This window comes from Syngnathus leptorhynchus, chromosome 6, assembly GCF_054491065.1.
Source record: "Syngnathus leptorhynchus isolate UIUO chromosome 6, UIUO_Slep, whole genome shotgun sequence".
Lineage (NCBI taxonomy): Eukaryota > Metazoa > Chordata > Actinopteri > Syngnathiformes > Syngnathidae > Syngnathus > Syngnathus leptorhynchus.
In genome coordinates, this window is record NC_141200.1 from 17,051,014 (window position 1) to 17,072,982 (window position 21,969).

Below are 21,969 nucleotides of genomic sequence, written 5' to 3' on the forward strand. Positions count from 1 at the left end.
CACTGGCAGAGTTTGTGATCATAAAGTGCCGTCCTTTTTAACTGCCAAGGGAAATTACTGCGATTCTGCTAGTTGCGGTATGCATCCCGCCTTCCAACATTGAAAGCGACAGGATCACGGCTCTTTGTGAACTGTACCAGGCTGTCAGTGAACAACAGACGGCGCACCCTGACGGTTTCACCATCTTCGCTGGGGATTTTAATTATGCAGACCTAAAGTCTGTTTTTCCAAAGCTACACCAGCATGTTGATTTTCCAACACGTGGTGACAGCTTCCTGGACCTGGTCTACACTACACTACACTACACTACACATAAAGGAGCTTTCAAAGCCACCCCACTCCCCCACATTGGACTTTCTAACCATATCACTGTTATGCTAATGCCCGCATACAGACAAAGAATGAAAGCATCTCGGCCGGTTCGCAAGCGGGTAAGAGTGTGGCCTGAGGGAACCTCTGATGCTCTTCAAGACTGCTTTGACACAACAGACTGGGAAATGTTTAAGCAGGCAGCCACTTACAACAATCAGACAGATATAGAGGAGTATACAGACTGTAACCTCTTACATCACATACACCCGGGCTAACTGCAAGCCATGGCTGACAGGGGCTATCCTCAGACTGCTGAGGGCCAGAGACAAAGCCTACAGGGCTGGGGATGAAGCTGGCATGAGAACAACGAGGGCTAACCTGGCCCGTGGCATCAAAGAAGCAAAAAAGGCATTCACTTGCAAGCTTACCGCCCACTTCAAAGACAGCAGGAACGCACGAAGCCTATGGCAAGGCATTCAGACCATCACGGACTACAAGCCCGCGCCGCAGAGCTGTGAGGGCAACATCCCTCTGCTCAATGATCTGAACCGCTTCTTTGCTTGCTTTGACGCTCAGAACAGCACTTGCCCACTGAAGACCGTTCCCCCTCCACACGAGCAGCCCATGTGCCTCTCTGCCAATAGCGTGTGGAGGACACTTGCTGCTATCAACACCCGTAAGACGGCAGGCCCAGACATTTTTTTTTTAATTCTTTTCTTTCTCACCAGGTAAGCCAATTGAGAACATTTTCTCATTTAGACTGGCGACCTGGAGGCAAGGTGTGTGAAGTGTCTTTCCCAAGGACACAACAACATGTGACGGTGACAGAGGACCGCCAACCCCCCGCTTACTAAACGACCCACTCTACTGCCTAAGCCACAGCTGCACATCCCAGATCGAGTGCTGATGGACTGCGCTGAGGAGCTTAAGGGTGTCTTCACAGACATCTTTAACATTTCCCTGCAGCAAGCCATCATCCCATCATGTTTCAAGGCTGCCAAAATCATACCTGTGCTGAAGAAAACTGCTCCATCCTGCTTCAATGACTACCGCCCCGTGGCACGTAGTCATCATGATGATGATTACCCATCATCATGAAGTGCTTTGAGCGGCTTGTCATGACACACATCAGATCCATTCTCCCCCCCACCCTTGACTCCTCCCAGTTTGCATACCAAGCCAAACGGTCCTCTGAGGATGCAATCTGCTCTGCCCTCCACTCAGCCCTCACCCACCTGGAAAGAAGAGATTCGTATGTGAGATTGCTGTTTGTGGACTTCAGTTCTGCATTCAACACCATTGTGCCATAGCGACTCCTCTGCAAACTCGACAAACTGGGACTCAGTACCTACCTCTTCAACTGGCTACTTGACTTCCTCTGTCAGAGGCCTCAAGTAGTACGTGTTGGCGACAATATCACAAGCAGCATTACGCTGAGCACAGATTCCTGGGAGTGCACATCAGTGAAGACCTCTCCTGGACCACCAACTGGCAAAGAAAGCTCAGCGCCGCCTGAACTTCCTGCGGAAACTCAGGTGAGCAGGTGCACCACCAGCCATCATGACCACATCTACCGTGGCACCATTGAGAGCGTCCTCTCCAGTTGTATCGCTGTGTGGGGTGGAAGCTGCACTGAATACAACATGAAGGCCCTGCAGCGCATAGTGAACACAGCCGGTAGGATTATTGGTACTTCACTCCCCTCCCTGAAGGACATTTACACCTCCCATCTCACCCACAAGGCGACCACAATTGTGAGTGATGTGAGTCACCCCGCTCACAGTTTGCTTCCAGTCTCAGGGCGGACACTCTACCACTCGGCTACTGAGCTGATTCGCGCTTTGTTTTGTTGTCACAAATGAGGCAGGACAACCAAATGCAACGGGCTATTTTTTGGGGGGGAGAGTTTAAAGAAAACAAAGAGGGCTGGAATGCCGGTAGAGCAAGCGAGTCAAGCTGACGAGCCGGTCAGAGAGCTTGCGTTGTGCGTCATCAAAGCAGAAGAGCATAGCAAGCTTAGTAAAGCTATTCGAAAAGTATTTAAAGATACAATAAAGTGTTTAAAAGTATAATAGTGTTTAAAAATAAAATTGTAAAAGTCTTGTGTGGATTCCCTTGCACTGGGCTACGGGGGCGATCAGCCGTTCAGCACGGCAAGAGCAGAGTGGAGCTGTGACACGTTTACACTTTGAAATGACTAGCCGGTCAGCGAGCTTGCGTCGTGCGGGCATCTGGTTACACAGCAGATCAGTCAAATGAGAATCAGATGGTGGGCGTGCGTGTCAAAGCAGACAAAACGGTGAGGACTGACGGTTAGCAGTTCCATATTGGTGCCTAAGATGTCTAGCGAGGAGGATGCGTGAGCTGGCCAGCAGGTCGAGAGGGGAGACGTGACAGCCGCGCATGGAGGGAAAAAATGCGCTCCTTCACTGTGCAGAAACAGTAGGGACAACGGCAATGAGTGCTGATAGCATGAGGCATGCACTGAGATCAAGCGGCGGGCACGAGATTAGCTGCTGCGCAGCTAGGAAAAAAAGCACTGCCGTCTAGGATTTGGGCCAGCGGCCAGCAATGAGAACTAATAGGGCTGGGCAGAGCGTGCCTCTGAGCAATGTGCGGATGCCCTCGCGCTGGGGTGCGGGGGCGCATTAGCCAGTCAGCACTTTAAAATGTTTAAATGTTTTAAAATACAATAAAGTGTTGAAAAATTAAATTATAAATGTCTTGTGCAAATGCCCACACGGGCTGCAGGGGCGCATCAGCATGGCAAGAGCAGAGCCGTGACACCTTTACACTTTGAAATATTTTAAAAATATAACAATAACGTATTTAAAAGAACAATAGAGTGTAAAAATGAAATTAAAAAAAGTCCTGTATGAATGCCCTCACGCTCGGCAAGCAAAAGCAGAGAGGAGCCTGACACGTTTACACATCAAAAAAGGTTAATAAAAGCCTTGTGTGGATATTGTAACAATATATTTACTCTTATTTATTTTCTCATTTATTTAAATAAATGAGAATGTTTCTGATAGTCAGTTTGACTTTAAAAAGTTTAATAAAGTGTTTAAAAATACAAAAAAGTATTTAAAAAAAACAATAACGTTTATAGTACTAAAATAATTGTTCATGAAAGTCTTGTGCAGATATTGTAACAATAATTTTACTCTTATTTATTTTCTATGTGTGTGTGTTTAATTATCCATCTATCCATCTTCTTCCGCTTATCCGGGGTCGGGTCGCGGTGGCAGCAGCTTTAGGAGGGACTCCCAGACTTCCCTCTCCCCAGCCACTTGATCCAGCTCATCCCGGGGGATCCCAAGGCGTTCCCAGGCCAGCTGAGACATAGTCTCTCCAGCGCATCCTGGGTCGTCCCCGGGGTCTCCTACCAGTGGGACATGCCCGGAACACCTCCCCAGGGAGGCGTCCAGATGCCCGAGCCACCTCATCTGGCTCCTTTCAACGTGGAGGAGCAGTGGCTCTACTCCGAGTCTCTCCCGGATGACCGAGCTTCTCACCCTATCTCTAAGGGAGAGCCTGGACACCCTGCGGAGGAAACTCATTTCGGCTGCTTGTATCCTGGATCTCGTTCTTTCGGTCACGACCCATAGCTCGTGACCATAGGTGAGGGTAGGAGCGTAGATTGACCGGTAAATCGAGAGCTTTGCCATTTGGCTCAGCTCTCTCTTCACCACGACGGACCAGTACAGAGTCCGCATTACTGCCGACGCTGCACCGATCCACCTGTCGATCTCGCGCTCCATCCTGCCCTCACTCGTGAACAAGACCCCAAGATACTTGAACTCCTCGACTTGAGGCAGGATCTCATCCCCGATCCGGAGAGGGCATTCCACCTTTTTCCGACCGAGGACCATGGACTCGGATTTGGAGGTGCCGACCCTCATCCCGACCGCTTCACACTCGGCTGCAAACCGCTCCAGTGAGAGCTGGAGATCACGGCCTGAAGAAGCCAACAGAACCACGTCATCTGCAAAAAGCAGTGACGCGATGCTGAGGTACCCAAACCGGACCCCCTCAACGCCTCGGCTGCGCCTAAAAATTCTGTCCATAAAAATTATAAACAGAATCGGTGACAAAGGGCAGCCTTGGCGGAGTCCAACCCTCACTGGGAATGAATCGGACTTACTGCCGGAAATGCGGACCAATTTCTGGCATCGGTGATACAGGGACCGAACCGCCCTTATCAGTTGCCTCGGCACGTACTCCTGAAGCACCCTCCACAGAACTTCCCCAGGGACATTGACGAACGCCTTCTCCAAGTCCACAAAACACATGTGGACTGGTTGGGCGAACTCCCATGCACTCTCGAGGATCCTGCCGAGGGTGTAGAGCTGGTCCACTGTTCCACGGCCAGGACGAAAGTCACACTGCTCCTCTTGAATTCGAGCCTCGACCTCCTGACCGATCCTCCTCTCCAGCACCCTTGAATAGAATTTACCAGGGAGGCTTAGGAGTGTGATTCCCCTGTAATTGGAACACACCCTCCGGTCCCCCTTTCTAAAGAGGGGAACCACCACCCCAGTCTGCCAATCCAGAGGCACCGTAGAGGCAATGCTGTAGAGCCGTGTCAGCCATGACAGCCCCACAACATCCAGAGCCTTTAAGAACTCCGGGCAGATCTCATCCACCCCCGGGGCCCTGCCACCGAGGAGTTTTTAACTACCTCAGTGACTTCGACCTCCGAGATTGGAGAGTACGCCTCAGAGTCTTCAGGCCCTGCTTCCACAATAGAACTCGTGTCGGTGGAATTGAGGAGCTCTTCGAAGTATTCCCCCCACCGACTCACAACGTCCCGAGTCGAGGTCAGCAGCACACCATCTCCACTGTAAACAGTGTTGACCGTGCACTGCTTCCCTCTCCTGAAATGCCGGATGGTGGACCAGAATTTCCTCGAAGCCGTCGGGAAGTCATTCTCCATGGCCTCGCCAAACTCCTCCCACGCCTGGGTTTTTGCCTCAGCAACCGCCGAAGCCGCGTTCCGCTTGGCCATCCGGTACCTGTCAGCTGCCTCCGGAGTCCCGCAGGCCAAAACGGCCCGATAGGACTCCTTCTTCAGCTTGACGGCATCCCTTACCGCCGGTGTCCACCAGCGGGTTCGGGGATTGCCGCCACGACAGGCACCAACAACCTTACGGCCACAACGCCGGTCGGTTGCCTCAACAATTGAGGCGCGGAACATGGTCCACTCTTACTCAATGTCCCCCGCCTCCCCCGGGACGTGGGAAAAGCTCTGCCGGAGGTGGGAGTTGAAGCTCTTCCTGACAGGGGATTCTGCCAGACGTTCCCAGCAGACCCTCACAGAGCGTTTGGGTCTGCCAGGTCGGACCGGCATCTTCCCCCACCATCGGAGCCAACCTACCACCAGGTGGTGATCAGTTGACAGCTCCGCTACTCTCTTCACCAGAGTGTCCAAAACATGCGGCCGCAAATCCGATGATATGACTACAAAGTCGATCATCGAACTGCGGCCTAGGGTGTCCTGGTGCCAAGTGCACACATGGACACCCTTATGCTTGAACATGGTGTTCATTATAGAAAATCAGTGTCGAGCACAGAAGTCCAACAATAGAACATCGCTCGGGTTCAGACGGGGGGGCCGTTATTCCCAATCACGCCCTTCCAGGTCTCACTGTCATTGCCCACGTGAGCATTGAAGTCACCCAGTAGAACGATGGAGTCCCCAGAAGGAGCGCTCTCCAGCACTTCCTCCAGGGACTCCAAAAAGGGTGGGTACTCTGAGCTGCCGTTTGGTGCATAGACACAAACAACAGTCAGGACCCGTCCCCCCCACCCGAAGGCGGAGGGAGGCTACCCTCTCGCTCACCGGGGTGAACCCCAATGTGCAGGCGCCCAGCCGAGGGGCAATAAGTATGCCAACGCCTGCTCGACGCCTCTCACCGTGGGCAACTCCAGAGTGGAAGAGAGTTCAGCCCCTCTCGAGAGGGCTTGTACCAGAGCCCAAACTATGTGTGGAGGCAAGTCCGACTATGTCTAGTTGGAACTTTTCTGCCTCACACATCAGCTCGGGCTCCTTTCCAGCCAGAGAGGTGACATTCCATGTCCCTAGAGCCAGCCTCTGTAGCCGGGGATCAGACCGCCAAGATCCCCGCCTTTGGCCGCTGCCCAGGTCACTTTGCACCCCTTTGGCCCCTCCCATAGGTGGTGAGCCCATGGGAAGGGGGACCCACGTTATCTTTTCGGGCTGCCCCTGTGTTTAATTATTAGTTTTTAAACGTTATTGGACTGCATCGGCCTAGTGCATACGTATGACAGGACGGGAGTCTGCCACCAAGATGTGTGTGTGCGCATGCGTGTGTGTATAATATATACGCAAAACTGCAGAGAGACAGAGACAGACAGACTGTCCGAATGCCCGTCTCATGTGGGTGTTTTGAAAGATTATGGAAAAAGTTGTGATTAAATCTTTATTATTGTGTATTATAAAACCTGGGCGGCTCGGTGGAGCATTGGTCAGGATGGCCGCCTCACTATTAGGAGGGTGCGGGTTCTATTCCACCTACGGCCCTCCCTGTGTGGAGTTTGCATGTTCCCCCTGTGCCCGCATGGGTTTTCTCTGGGCACTCCGGTTTCCTCCCACATCCCAAAAACATGCTTGGTAGGCTGATTCAGCACTGCAAATTGCCCCTAGGTGTGAGTGTGAGTGCGGATGGTTGTTCGTCTCTGTGTGCCCTGCGATTGGCTCGCAACCGGTCCAGGGTGTCCCCCGCCTACTGCCCGATGACTGCTGGGATAGGCTCCAGCACGCCCGCAATCCCCATGGGGACAAGCGGTTTAGTAAATGAATGAATGGCTGGATTATAAAACCTCTGTTGGACTGACTTTGTTTGTGAATAAAAAGCCCTTTTCAAGGATGAGGACAAACTGGAACGAGAAACAGTTACATAATGAATAAGGATGGAGAGACGACGACAGAAGGGGGCCAATGTCGGGAACGAAGAACGGAGGCTGAATTTGTTAAAGTCCCCATTTCTGCATTTTAGTTTTAGTAGAACAGTTTTATTATTTAACTTTCTGTCATGTTCTTATCACAGGCTCTGCAACAGAAAAATGTGGAATGCGCTAGAGTTTATGCTGAGAATGCCATCCGCAAAAAAAATGAAGGTCTGAACTGGCTGCGCATGGCATCTCGAGTCGACGCTGTGGCCTCCAAAGTCCAGACTGCTGTCACAATGAAATCAGTAAGTTACACACAGTACATTGGTAATTTGGAATATACCGTATTAGCCCAAATATAAGACAACCCCGATTATAAGACGACCCCCTCTTTTTCAAGACTCAAGTTTGAAAAAAAAGCCTTTGTCTATACCCCAAATGTAAGACGACCCCTCCTTTTTCAGTTTTATTGCAATGAAAAAAACTCGTCTTATATTCAGGCCAATACAGTATGTACAATACTGCATACAATACCATATTCTACACTTATTCAAATGACAAGCTAAAAATAAATGATATCTGTTAGCACTGGGGAAACGTCTTGCATTCTTCAGCGCTTAACAGATGTACCATTTGATATGTTTAACTTCAGTGACAGAAATGAATAGAAAGCATTCATTTTCAATATAAGTAATAATAATAATAATAATAAATTATATTCATAACGCACTTTATATTCGGAGGAATCTCAAAGTGCTACATGGCAAGTAAAAACAAGAATAAAAAGCAAGGACAAGTATAAAACAACTGGACGACAACCAGGATATAAAAAGAGGAATTACAGAAATGCCAAAGTAAAGAGGTGAGTTTTAAGTCCGGTTTTGAAAGAGTCAGTGGATTGGGGTGCTCTTAGGTGGTCGGGGAGGGAGTTCCACAGTGTGGGGGCTGCATGGCAGAAGGCCCGGTCGCCCATGGTACGCAGCTTGGTGTTGGGGACATGGAGAAGGTGAGAATTGGATGAGCGGAGGTTTCGGGTGGCAGATTTGGGGGCAAGGAGTTCTTTGAGGTAGGGGGGAGCATGTCCGAGGATGCACTGGTGAGTGAGGAGGGCGATCTTATAATTTATTCGAAATTTGATGGGGAGCCAGTGCAGAGAACGGAGGATGGGTGTGATGTGGTCGCTTTTCCGCACCCTCATCAGGATCCTAGCAGCGCAGTTTTGAATGTACTGGAGCCTCTGGAGGCTCTTGCTAGGGATCCCGATGAGGAGTGCGTTACAGTAGTCTAGCCTGGAGGAGACAAAGGCGTGGACAAGTTTCTCAGCATCTGTCAGGGTAAGTGTGGGGCGGAGTTTGGAAATGTTCCTGAGGTGGAAGAAGGAGGTTTTGCAGATGTGTTTTATGTGTGACTCTAGGTTGAGTTGAGAGTCCAGTATCACACCCAGGTCGGTGACAGTGGCTGAGAGGGGGATTGTGTGACCGGCGAATGAGATGCTTGTGATTGGGCAGGTATGGATCTGATGGGAAGTGCCAAATAACATGGCTTGGGTTTTATCGCTGTTGACTTGTAGGAAGCTGAGATTCATCCACGCCTTTATCTCCTTCAGACACAGTGAGAGGATGGATGAGGGAGATGGATGAGGCTGGGTTGCAGAGGGTGGGGGGTTGAGTTTGAGGTATAGCTGGGTGTCGTCCGCGTAACAGTGATATGAGATGCCGAACTTCCTGATTATATTGCCAAGGGGTAGCATGTAGAAAATGAAGAGGGTAGGACCGAGTACAGATCCCTGGGGGACACCGGAGGTGACTGTGTGTGTGTCTGATTTTTTCCCTCCCAGGGAAACGTACTCGGTTCGGTTCGAGAGGTAGGACTGAAGCCAGGTTAGAGCAGTGCCAGAGAATCCAGTGGAGTGACGTTGGTTAAGGAGGATGTTGTGGTGGACAGTGTCAAATGCAGCGGACAGATCCAACAAAATGAGGAGTGACGAGGAGCCTGCGTCGGTGGCCATGAGAAGGTTGTTGGTGACCCTAACAAGGGCTGTTTCGGTGCTGTGGCCAGAGCGAAAACCGGATTGAAATTTCTCAGCGATGTTATTGCGGGTGAGATGGGCGTGAAGTTGGGCTGCTACCACTTTTTCCAGAACCTTGGAGAGAAATGGGAGGTTTGATATTGGCCTGTAGTTGGCAAGGTTGTCCGGGTCAAGCGAGGGTTTTTTGAGCAGGGGGGTAATAATGGCTGTCTTCAATGCAGGGGGTACAGAGCCAGACTGGAGTGAGAGGTTGATGACATTGGTTATTAGGGGACTGATAGCTGAGATTTGATGTTTAATGAGGGCTGTGGGGAAAGGGTCCAGGGCACATGTGGAGGGTTTCATCTTTTTGATGATGTCCTCTACCTCCGACTGCAAAATAGGGGAGAAACAGCGGAGAGGCTGGACTGACCCAGGTGGAAGGAAGGGGAGTGGAGGTGAAGTGGAGGGGCCAGAAGAGGAGAGGAGCTGGGTGCGAATGTTGTCAACCTTAGCGGTAAAGAAGGTCATGAAGTTATTGCACACTACCTCTGAGGATTCCGTTGGAGTGGTGGGTTAAGTCAAGTCAAGTCAAGTCAAGTTTATTTGTATAGCCCTAAATCACAAGCAGTCTCAAAGGGCTTCACATAGACAATCAATTGACAATTATTCTCAAAGCATCCCCTGATCTTGGGCTCCCAAAAGGGCAAGGAAAAACTCAAAAACCCCTACCAGGGGAAACATGAGAAACCTTGAGAAGGGACCACAGATGGAAGGATCCCCCTTTCAGGATCACCAGGCTGCAATGGATGCAAAGAGGGCACATAAAATACATAATATGGAAATCAAAAAGTGGATGTCCAGGCCAAAGCGAAGAGCTGTCGGAGGTGCCTTCGATTGTCCTGGCAGTGTCCTCTAGGAGGGTATTCCGCTGCAGTTCCCTCATGCTGAATTGGTCCACGAGAATCTAGATAGCCGTCGTCAGCTTGGGTGTCACCTAACCACCTCCCCAGCCGGGGAGGGGTGGGGGGAGTGGGGTCGGGGAGAAGGAGCAAAAACAAACTCCAGCCGAATCGGCTACTACAGGTTAATTAAAGGCCACATCATAGAAATACGTCTTTAAACGTGTCTTAAATATTTCTACTGAGGTAGCAGTTCTAATATCCATTGGCAGGGCATTCCAGAGCTCTGGAGCCCGAATAGAAAATGCTCTAGCCCCTGCAGACATTTTCTTGGCCCTCGGTGTCACTAAAAGACTAGCGTTTTGCGAAGGTTACGAGACGGAACATAAGGAAAAACTAAGTCGACGAGATATGAAGGCGCTAAGCCATGCAATTATTTATAGGTTAATAGAAGAACCTTGAAGTCACATCTTAAATGGACCGGGAGCCAGTGTAAATTGGCTAATATTGGGGTAATGTGATCAAATTTTCTTATCCGTGAGAGCAGCCTTGCAGCAGCATTTTGTACTAACTGTAGACTTTTGATGCTGGACTTGGGAAGACCAGAGAATAATGCATTACAGTAGTCCAGGCGCGACGTGATAAATGCATGTATAATAATTTCGGCATCACCGGTCGAGAGGATTGGGCGAATCTTAGCAATATTACGAAGGTGAAAAAATGCTATTCTGGTTATATTCTTAATGTGCTTTTGAAAGGAGAGCGTTTGGTCAAATATTACCCCGAGATTAGTTACAGTATCACTCTGAGTGATAGTACGGTTATCTAGAGTTATAGCGGTTTCCTTAAATAAATGTTGATAACGAGCTGGACCAATTATCAACATCTCAGTTTTATCTGGGTTCAGACGAAGGAAGTTGAGAGACATCCATTGCTTGATCTCCGCAAGGCATGCCTCAAGATTACAACAGTCCCACGGATCTGTCATTGATAACGGCATATAAAATTGGGTGTCATCCGCGTAACATTGAAAGCTAATATTATATTTACGTATTATGTTCCCAAGCGGAGTCATATAAATATTAAATAGAATTGGTCCTAGTACCGATCCCTGTGGGACACCACACGTAACTTTATAGAGCTCAGAGGACGCATTGCCATGGACCACACGGTGCGTCCTGTCTGATAGATACGAATGAAACCAGCCTAGTGCTGACCCCGAAATACCAACACTACCTTTAAGACGCTCTAGTAAAATATTGAAGTCAACAGTGTCGAAGGCAGCACTAAGATCGAGTAGTAACAATACCGATGAAGTATTTGAATCCATAGCTAAGAGGAGATCATTAGTCACTTTAGCAAGTGCTGTCTCAGTGGAATGATTAGCTCTAAAACCAGACTGAAAAGATTCATATCGACTATTAGCGACCATGTAATCAATAAGCTGCTGCACTACTACCTTTTCAAAAAGTTTTGCTATGAATGGGAGATTTGAAACTGCCCGATAGTTACTGAGACAGTCCGGGTCAAGATTTGGTCGCTTAAGTAGCGGTTTAATGATAGCTGTTTCAAAGGCTGTTGGCACTATCCCAGATGGGACAGACAGATTAATTATATTTAAAACGGACGGTCCTAGGATTTGAAATAATTCTTTTAATAGTTTGGTTGGAAGCGGGTCGAGTAAACATGTTGTTTGTTTAGCCGCACTAACTAATTGTGTAAGCGTTTCGAGGGACACACTTTTAAAATTTGAGAGGGTTATTGCAGGATCGTCAGCGGCGGTAATCGGCGATCCCGACTGAGCGATCGGAATGGTCATCTTGATCTCATCCCTAATGGATTCAATCTTTCAAGCAAAGAATTTCATGAACTCGTCAGCCGAGTGAAAGGAGCTATCGCGCGTCGGCTGGCGTAGTTTTAGCTTTGCCACTTTATAAAGTAGGTATTTAGGATTGTTTTATTGAGATTAATTACCTGCGAAAAATAACGAGTTTTTGCTAAGATAAGCGCATCTTAATATTTCAGGAGGCTGTCGCGCCATGCCTGATGGAAAACCTCAAGTTTGGTTAAATGCCATTTGCGCTCATGCTTTCTACTTAATTGCTTAAGCGAACGCGTTTCATCTGTGAACCACGGAGTAGGCAATCTACGGCAAGTTTTCAGACGTAGCGGCGCCACAGAGTCAATGGCATTTAACAATGTAGCATTGAATTCATTTGTAAGATTATCAATAGAGCTGGTATATAGGGGAAATACGGCAGTTGCTGGTGGCAGTAGCTCAGATAGCGCAGTTGCAGTCATGGAGTTAATATTACGGCTGCTATAATTCTGATTGCTCCCTTGTCTTTGACTAAGAACTAACATTTCAAATTTTATTAAGTAATGATCAGACAAAACAGTGTATGGCAGTACTGTTATATTAGAGGTTGCCAGTCCTCGGGATAATACCAGATCTAAGGTATTACCATTCTTATGCGTTGCTACCTGTACAGCTTGCGTAAAACCAAACGTATCAATTAGAGTCTGAAACGCAGAGGTAAGTGGCTCTGGCGGTAAATTCATGTGGATGTTAAAACCGCCCATGATTATCATATTATCCGCATTTGTCACTAGATCAGCCACGAATTCTGAAAATTCATCCAGGAAACCAGAGTAAGCCCGAGGTGGACGGTAAATAACAGCAAGATAAAATGACGGTAAAGCGGTGGATCGGACAGTGAGAACTTCAAATGTTTTAAATACGTTAATCGAACGAGGCGTAAATCTAAGATCGGAATTTGAGATAAGGGTAACACCTCCACCCTTTTTTCGAGGACGCACCACATGCAAGCTCACAAAATTTGGAGGCGAGGCCTCATTAAGCGGTCGAAGTTCATTAGGTTTTAACCAGGTCTCGCAAAGACCAAATATATCAAGATTATGTTCCGTGATGAGGTCATTAACGAGAACTGCTTTCGTATGAAGCGATCTAATATTCATCAAACCAAGTTTAAGTGAAATCAGTTGATCAGGGTTTGTATTTATCAAAGGATTTTTAAACAAAATAAAAGTAAGATTGTGTTCTCTATGCCTGACATCACTTCTCAATTCTTTATTAGCGCGGTGGGACGATACGACCAGTAGGAATTTGATAGTAAATATTTGGTACACACGTAATATTATCTGAAACAGGCTATCATCAGCTGTACCGGTCGGGGTGGAGCGATTGGATTTGTCTGCCACTTCAGTAGAAAGTGTGTTCATGTGTACTGTAGCACTATTCAAACTGTGACGCTCTAGTCTACACAAGGAGCTATGTGCATGCTGGAAGTCTAGCCTAGCGCAAGTTAACTTTAACTTAACCGACTCCAAACCCATCCTGACAGGTGGTCTAGTCACCTCTGACCTGGCCTGCTTTAAGGTGACCTGTCATGAGTGGCTCAAACAGTAATCTATATTCCTAGAAAGAGTGAAGGCGCCTTCACGGTTAGGATGAAGGCCGTCCCTCCTCAGCAGGTCGGGGCGGCCCCAGAAGAAGGACCAGTTATCTATAAAATACAGTCCCTGCTTTTTACAGAACCCAGCCATCCATCGATTAAGGGAGACTAATCTACAAAACCTCTCGTCAGAGCCTCTCCCAGGCAGGGGGCCAGAGACAAATACTCGATGCCGACTCATCTTTCTGGCGAGATCACAAGTCCTCGCGATGTTTCTCTTTGTGATCTCAGATTGCCTCATCCTAACATCATTGGCGCCGACGTGTATCACTATATCCGAGTAGCTAGTGTTGTTGGAACTACGCTGTTGACTAGTCCTATTGCGAGTCAGCTCCCTTAGATTAGCTTCTATGTTGGGTGCTCTGCCCCCAGAGACATTACCGTGGCTGGATTTTTAAGCGTGATATTTTGGGTGCGAGGGCCAGTAGACCGAGATGACTTTGGACGGCTATGCGTCTTACATGGCTCATCGCGATGAGCAAGCCGCTTGGGGCTAATGCTAACGGGGCTAGCGGGCTGACTACAGTCTGCGACTGTGTCCACCACATCTACTGTTATCGCACTATTCTGCTCTAACTGGCGGACACGTCCCTCTAGCAGGGACAACCTCTCTAACAGAAGGGTGCAGTTGGTGCACGAAGCCGTACAAACCTCTTGTTCCGCAGCCATACTTACGTGGCCGATGATCGACGGTAGACAAACGGCCACCACAATAGCAACCCGGAAGTCGAAAACATAAAGCACGATCGATGGATTTAATGAATTGGAGTGACACAGATGGTTTGATAAACGTGTTATTTATGTAATAGTTATTGGAATAACTCTGAATGTTACGTCAGGCCCGTTCTCAGCTCCTCGTTTGTGTATTTGTCACGTTAGCATACCGTATTGTTTAGCCTGTTGTTGCTGGTTCATGTCTGTTTTTGGTGTTGGATTTTGACAAATAAATTTGCCCCAAAACTGCGACATATACTCCGGTGCGACTTATATATGTTTTTATTCACTTTATTGTGCATTTTATGGCTGGTGCGACTTATACTCCGGAGCGACTTATAGTCAGAAAACTACGGTATTCAGAGTGTTTGTTAGCAGTCACACTGCCATTCATGATTTGCAATTTTTTTACTGGTTGTGTCTGTTGATATTACTTAAAAACAAACAATTTCTTAGCAAATTATACAAACAGTTCTTTTGTAATTCAGTGAAAACGTGCCAATTTACGGTTGTCCTGCAAGCAACAGCCCGCTCTGTCAATCTTTTAGACTCATTGCTCTACCAATGATTGAAACTGGTGGGTAATCGCATCAAGCACATGTCTGAGATGGGCAAACCTGAGCAAATAAAACAGCCTTAGAATGAAAGTTATTCTTGCTATTTTAAATATCTCGTAGACAATGTCTACACATTCATTTACAGTCTTGTTCAACTTTTAGCCATTTCCAAGTTATGGCTTTCATGGATTCAGCGCTTAATATCTGAAATAAATATTTATCCTGAGAAGATGAGCTTTGTTATTAAGGCACCAAAAAAGCTAGCTCTCATTTTGAAAGTAATATACGTATATGTGCAACACCTTTTGTAAGTTCTTGTGAAGAGAACGGACGCAATGTTGCACATGACCAAAGAGCAGAATCTCGATTTGACGTGCTTCGATTCTACATGACTTTCTGTAACGTGGTTTGGTAATGGACCCCAAATAATTTTCATCGTAGATACATTTTTTTAACTATGATCACGAACCTCAAAGATTATATGTCACGTTTTTAAATTCTTCCGTTTTACGTTTTATTCATTCAGTTGTGACCTGTATAAAGTGGAACAGCGATGCTTTTGTCTGAATTCCTCGTTTTGACATCACAGGTCTCTCTTTTATACTTGTTCTGAGGTGCGGCTCAGAGCAAGCCATTTTGGTGCGCTCTATTTCAATGCAGATGAATACTTCACACACCAATCCCTCCAAGGCCGCAAGACGTGCACTTCCATTTCCGGTCAGACACATTTGTAGTTTTTTTAGCCGAGGTAGCGTTTACTTGCGCCGCAAACTTTCTGATTGATTAAAAGATGTCAATGGCAGAAGACTTGTCCATACATAAAATGTAACAAAATAAATTCCCTCACAATATTTTTGAACATGACTTGTAAAACTCGGATGACACAGATAAAAATGAAATTTGATCAGGCACTTCTTTGAGGTTCTGATCCTGGGGGACAGTGCAATGAGTTGTGTGGATTGATGCATTCAACAACGAAACATTTTGATCTCAGCATTTACGCTCCCACTCTCTGCAAAGCCCCGGAGGAAGAAGACAAGTTCTATGAGGCCCTGGACAAAGTAATATCTGGGGTCCCTAGCACTGACGCTCTCTACCTCCTGGGCGACTTCAATGCCAGAGTGGGAGCTGACCGAAAGGCTTGGCCCTCCTGCCTCGAGGCCTACTGATATGGGAAGATCAACGACAACGGCCAGTGTCTGCTGGAGCTCTGCTGCTTCCATGGCCTGTGTGACACTAACACCTTTTTCCCGTGTAAGGAAATCCATCAGGTCTCCTGGAGGCATCCACACTCTCGGCACTGGCAAAAGCTCAACCTTGTCATTACTAGGCGTAGCCAGCATCCTCCTGTCCCGCACCTACCACAGTGCTGACTGCGACACTGACCATTCTCTCGTCAACAGTAAGGTAGGTGCGTATCGCTCTGCGAAAGATGAACCACGCCAGGAAGAAAGGTCCAATGCGCATCAACACATATTGCGTCAGAAACCCAGAGATGACACAGCTGTTCCTGAGTCAGCTCAAAAAGACCCTTGCCAGAAAGGTGTCCGCAGATGATACCATCGACGAAGTGGACACTCCGGGACTCAGTGTACACCACAGCCATCTCTGCCTATAGGAAAAAGGAACATAAGAACATAGACTGGTTCAAGGCCCAATGGGAGGAGATGGAGCCAGTGATCACAGCAGAGAGGAAAGCCCTGATGGCCTACAAGACTGCTCCAGACCCTGACACACTCGCTGCACTTAGAGCTGCCAAGAAAACAGTCCAGCAGACCGCTCGTCGCTGCGCCAACACCTACTGACTGAACCTCTTCAGCACTATGGCTGCAGACACAGGAGATACGAGAGGGCTGTACGAGGGCATCAAGCAAGCAATAGGCCTTGTCTCCAACAAATCTGCCCGCCTCAGGTCGAACACAGGCGGTGTGATCACAGATCAGGGCAAGCAGCTTGAATGCTGGGAGACGCATACCTTGAGCTGGATGCTACGCAGAACATCACAGACGTCACTCTTTCAGCTTGCCAGTCCTCGAAAAGCTCAACACCCCACTCACAGAGGAGGAGCTCAGCAAAGCAATCAATTGCCTCGCCAAAGGGAAGGCCCCAGGGAACGACTGCATCCCGGCAGAGAAAAGTGGGAAACATGTACTGCATAAACCCTTGCATGAGCTGCTCTGCCGATGCTGGGAGGAAGGACACATTCCTCAGGACATGCGAGACGCAAACATCATTACCTTGTCTAAGAACAAAGGTGACAGTCAACTGCAACAATTACTGTGGGATCTCTTACATCTGCATCACTAATGTTGCCATACTTTTATACTGTTGCCCTGAGAACCCATCAGGCCCTGCCACCTTGTTAGGTTTAAAATGTACCACTTGTGCAAAATCACCTAAGTCTTCTGTTTTTAGAAAAATGGACATTGTCAAAAATATGGACATGCATGGATAATTCTGTAGGTATGACTAATTTATTTAACGCTCTAATTATGTTATGTAAAATGTTGCTGTTTTTATTAACGTGAATACAGAATAGGTCGTTATCTTCTTTGTGCATTTTTTTTTTACTTTTATTGTCCAAGGGGGGTAGAAGAAAAAAGAAAAAACAAAATTTATATGTTTGGATAGGTCTGATGCCACTGAACATTTCGAGTGGTTGTAAGCAAAAAATAGTCACAAATGACTGAGTTATCACGTCTCATAAGCAGTGACATTTTGGGGACAAAATTAACGAAAATCTATTTAAAAAAAAAAAAACACCAGGGGGTTAAAATCACTGGCTATAATGTGTACACCATTGGGGTGAGATTGTTGTAGTGCATTTATGGTGTCAGACATTAGAGAAAGAGCTATGTTAGTGTTAGCATCGGGTGGGATATATAAGCAGCAGTTAGCACAGCTGTTAGCTCTCTGGACAGATAGAATGGGCGTGATTCAACACAAATGTCCAGTGAACAATGTGTGTGTGTAATTACTTATGGGTAACCGGTTCTTGTGCACATACACACACAGACCACCCCTTCTGCTCTTACCGGAGTCTGTGTTGCGTTCCCATCGATATAGTGAGCAGCCTGCTAGCTGTACAGTCTGGTCCGGGACCCGTGAGTTTAGTTACGTTTCCAATATGACACACACAACAGTCTCGGACGTGGCGAGTTCCCTCCATGAGCAGATGCATCTCATCCATTTTGTTGATTAGGGACCGGGCATTTGTGACAAACATACTGGTTCATGTGGATTCCTCCTTAGCTGACCTAGCCCACCGGAGCGGCAGCCCCGCTTTTGTTTCCTTCTCCGCCTCCGGCATCTGCTAGCTCCAATAACAGTCCACGAAGGCCCCGGTGTTCTGGCTATCTCGTTCAGCATGTTGTGCATGCGGTGGAAATCCTCAGAAGACTTGGGGAACTTGGATGTTATCTGGTCCAAGACATTCAGTAAGTACTGGCAACTGTAGTTGAGCGAGTGGATGTACACGAAACAAAAGATTAACAAAACAAACATGGAGCTGCGAGCTGCGTCTGTGCACACCACTATCATAACATAAGGCCAGGGTGGTAGTAGAAAATACCTTTGGCTGTCTGAAAGGAAGATGGCAACAGTTGAAATGTAATGATTGTGACGCTTGCTAAATTAATGATTGACTTGCTGTGCCCTTCATAATTTGTTTGTTTGTCAACTTTTTGAGGTTGTTGAAGATGGTGGTTTGTAGCTACAATTTGCTCTGGTCCAAATTCTGAATTCAACACATAATTAGGGGTACGACAATTAGTGAAAATAAAAGGATGTGACGTCACTAAATGTCTAAGTCTGCATTAATTTTTTCAACACCATTTCTTCATTATTACCTCATCAACAGAATTACTTATATCAAGATGGCATCCTATTGACTGGTTGATGTACTCGAGCAATGTGGGTTCCTACAGGTTTCTTCTTGTCATCCATAACAGTCCCAAGATATTAATAATTTTCCACGACATCTAATGCCTGACTTTTAATGACGGTTGCCTGGTTGATGGTCGAGGGTTTAGGTCTAAAATCAATGTACTGTTGATTTGATTGATTTATTGTACAATGTGAAGAAAAGCCATGTCACACCCATCCATCCATTTTCTGAACCGCTTAGTCCCCATGGGGGTCGCAGGGCACACAGAGACGAACAACCACTCGCACTCGCACTCACACCTAGGGACAATTTGGAGTGCTCAATCGGCCTATCAAGCATGTTTTTGGGATGTGGGAGGAAACCGGAGTGCTCGGAGAAAACCAACGCGCACACAGGGAGGGCCGGAGGTGGAATCGAACCCGCACCCTCCTAACTGTGAGGCGGACGTGCTACCCACTGTTAGGGATGTTCTAACTCTAACTTATTTTGCAAGAACCACACGAGAGACAATATGCCCTTTGAACACTTGCAAGTGGAGAATTTGTTCGTTACTGTAGATACAGCAATGTCCGAACAAAGTCAAGAGAGTATTTATTGAGAGAAGAAGGGTGGGGGTGAGAGTCAGCCAAGGTGGGGGTGACATTTGACATGTGTGGTGGTCACCTCAGCAAATGATTAACCACTTGGGAGGGTCCCAGTTTATCGCTCCACGAGGCCGTGGACATAAATCCTAGTGGAGCAAAACAAGGACGCCTCCACACCATCTGGAAAGCTTCAACAACTGAATGGTTAAACTTTTCAGAGTCACGGGAAGGTAAAAGGTTCAAACAAAGTTCATCATTCTAGTCTACATCCCAACATAATCATACGATCAAGATAGTTTATAAACCCTAACATATCCCTCCTGTTTATCATATGATTATGCCCACCCCGATCAATAAAACATAAGTAAGAAAATATAATGAAGAAAAACAACAATAAAATAAAAACACAGAAACAGCACATCATTGTACCCATCACTTGCAAAGCATTTTCGATGGTCAAATCATTAAGTTTCTGTAAAACATACTCGGCTAAACATCATCTACGCAATCTACATAGATCAATTTTAGTGTGTGAGTGAAAAACCTGCGGCAAGATGTTATAATGCAGGAAAAGTCTCACACGGTCCCTCTGCCTTAGGCGACCATAATGTTATCAATAACAACAGTCAAGACAAAAACTGCTCGTTTGTTCAGCCGTCATAGTCATCACATTTAACATGTCTGATATGTTGTATTTGCACTTGTGCTATGGTAGAAGACAAAAGTCTTGATACAGCAGACTTCAAACACGGGATAACACAAGTTGTAAATAAACACATCAACACAAGCACAAAAAGCACAGGAGCCACAAATTTCAACAGCAGTTGCCACCAGTTGCCAGAGAATAGCCACGAAAAGAAATCCCATTGGTGTGGGACTTTGTCTTTTGACATGGCCTGCTGTAAGTTCTTCAGTGAATTCATGGCGTCGTTGATGTGCGTGTCATTTTCTCCTGGTATGTATGTGCAACAGGAGGTCCCAATAATGTGGCACACACAACTTGCGCTGCAGTCATCAAGTCCAGAACCATCCTGTTTTGTAAGACCATTAGCCTAATAGCCTGAATCTCTCTGTTTTGACCATCATTGACCTGCAGCGAGAGATTCACAAACGATTGGAAACAATAGTTCAATGTCTCGATGTAGAGTGCTTGTTTTCCAACTCCGATCCAAAGAAAAAGCGCATGAACAACTTTGTCTCCGACGGACCATATTTTATGATCATCTGGCACGTTCGCACCCCAGACAGGGTCATGAGGGTCAAAGGTTGCAACAGCCCTGCGTCGACGTCCAGAAGAGTTGTGTGCTGTCGTCAGCTGATGATGTTGTATCCTGTAAGTGTGGTCTGTCACCCACACTGGAGCACACACTCCTGTCCAGTTGGCGGGCAGCATCGGATAAACCTTGTGACCACAAAGCCACCAGCCATTCTGTATGAAGTCGGTCCCGTTAGATGGCGCAGCCATATCGGTGGGAGATCCCTCACCACTTGAAATGGCTCTCTTATCCTGACACTCAGCGGTGATGTCCAAAACTCCCATCCAGTTTCCTCCTGGAGAGCAGTCGTCGTTGATGCATTTGTGGGTCTCGTTTCCTTGGATGTAACATGTGTAGTTCACTCCAGCTGGTCTCTCTGTATAGGCCACTTGCGGCAATGTTCGTCCTTTAACAGTCACATTGAGATTTGTCCAGAAAAGCTGATCACAGGTACCGTCTGCAAGTCCAGGGCGGAAAGGGTCGGCATCACTGACTGTGACAGCACGGTGTTGATATCCAATTCCTCCTATGGATGCCATACATTTTGCTTCAGTGACATTCATTGCTCTCGCCTCCAAGTGAACTTGCGTGGAGGAAGGAGGGAGTTTGGAACACACATAGCATCCCTCCCGTGTGTGAGCTCTCACACTGAACTTCACATATCGGTACCAAGCGTTGGTTTCGTATGGGTTTCTGGGGTCCCATGACCAGTCCTCGAAATTCTCATCATGTGACCATCTTCTTCCACGAATGACACTGTCCATTGGTCCATTCAAATGAGCCCACAAACCATAGCACACTCCAACCACAGCGCAGCATAGAATCCACCTGGCATATGGAATTCCGTTGCTACTAGGATGGCAGAGAAACCGGGACATCTCCTCGCCTAGCGGAGTGGGGATCGCTGAATTCTTCAACAACGTTGAGACGTTCCACCCTAAGCGATGAAACCCCTTTGAAGTCGGAACTTCCCCACCACTCCGAATGAGGGGTCCAGCACTCTCTGCAACTTGCAGTGGCTGAGGTGAATCCAGCTGGGCCATTCAGCAATCTTTACTGCAGTGGGGGTAGTCAGCAAGACTTGGAATGGTCCCTCCCACCGCGGGCTGGCCCAGTTCTTTCTTTTGATGACCTTGATGTAGACCCAGTCTCCTGGCTTAATGAGGTTGTCAACCTGTGGGGAAAGAAGACCAGGCGGCAGTAAATTTGCATTTAACACATCTTTCATTTTGAGTGTTCTGATCATGTAATCTGCCAAGGTCTGTTCTTCATCTGCTTTTTGCAAATCTGCAGGGAACACAGGTAGTCTATATGGTCTCCCATGTATAATTTCAAAAGGCGTTAGCCCTTCTGAATTGGGGG

General features: G+C 47.2%; 1 protein-coding gene across 1 annotated transcript in view; it reads left to right on the forward strand.

The window, feature by feature from the left end:
- The window catches only part of chmp1a (charged multivesicular body protein 1A), a 42,831-nt gene that overhangs the window by 6,420 nt on the left and 14,442 nt on the right, over positions 1 to 21,969 (forward strand). The window contains exon 4 of the mRNA XM_085913489.1: positions 7,383 to 7,529. Coding sequence (XP_085769615.1) covers positions 7,383 to 7,529 — 147 coding nt within the window. The remainder of the gene's footprint in view (positions 1 to 7,382; positions 7,530 to 21,969) is intronic.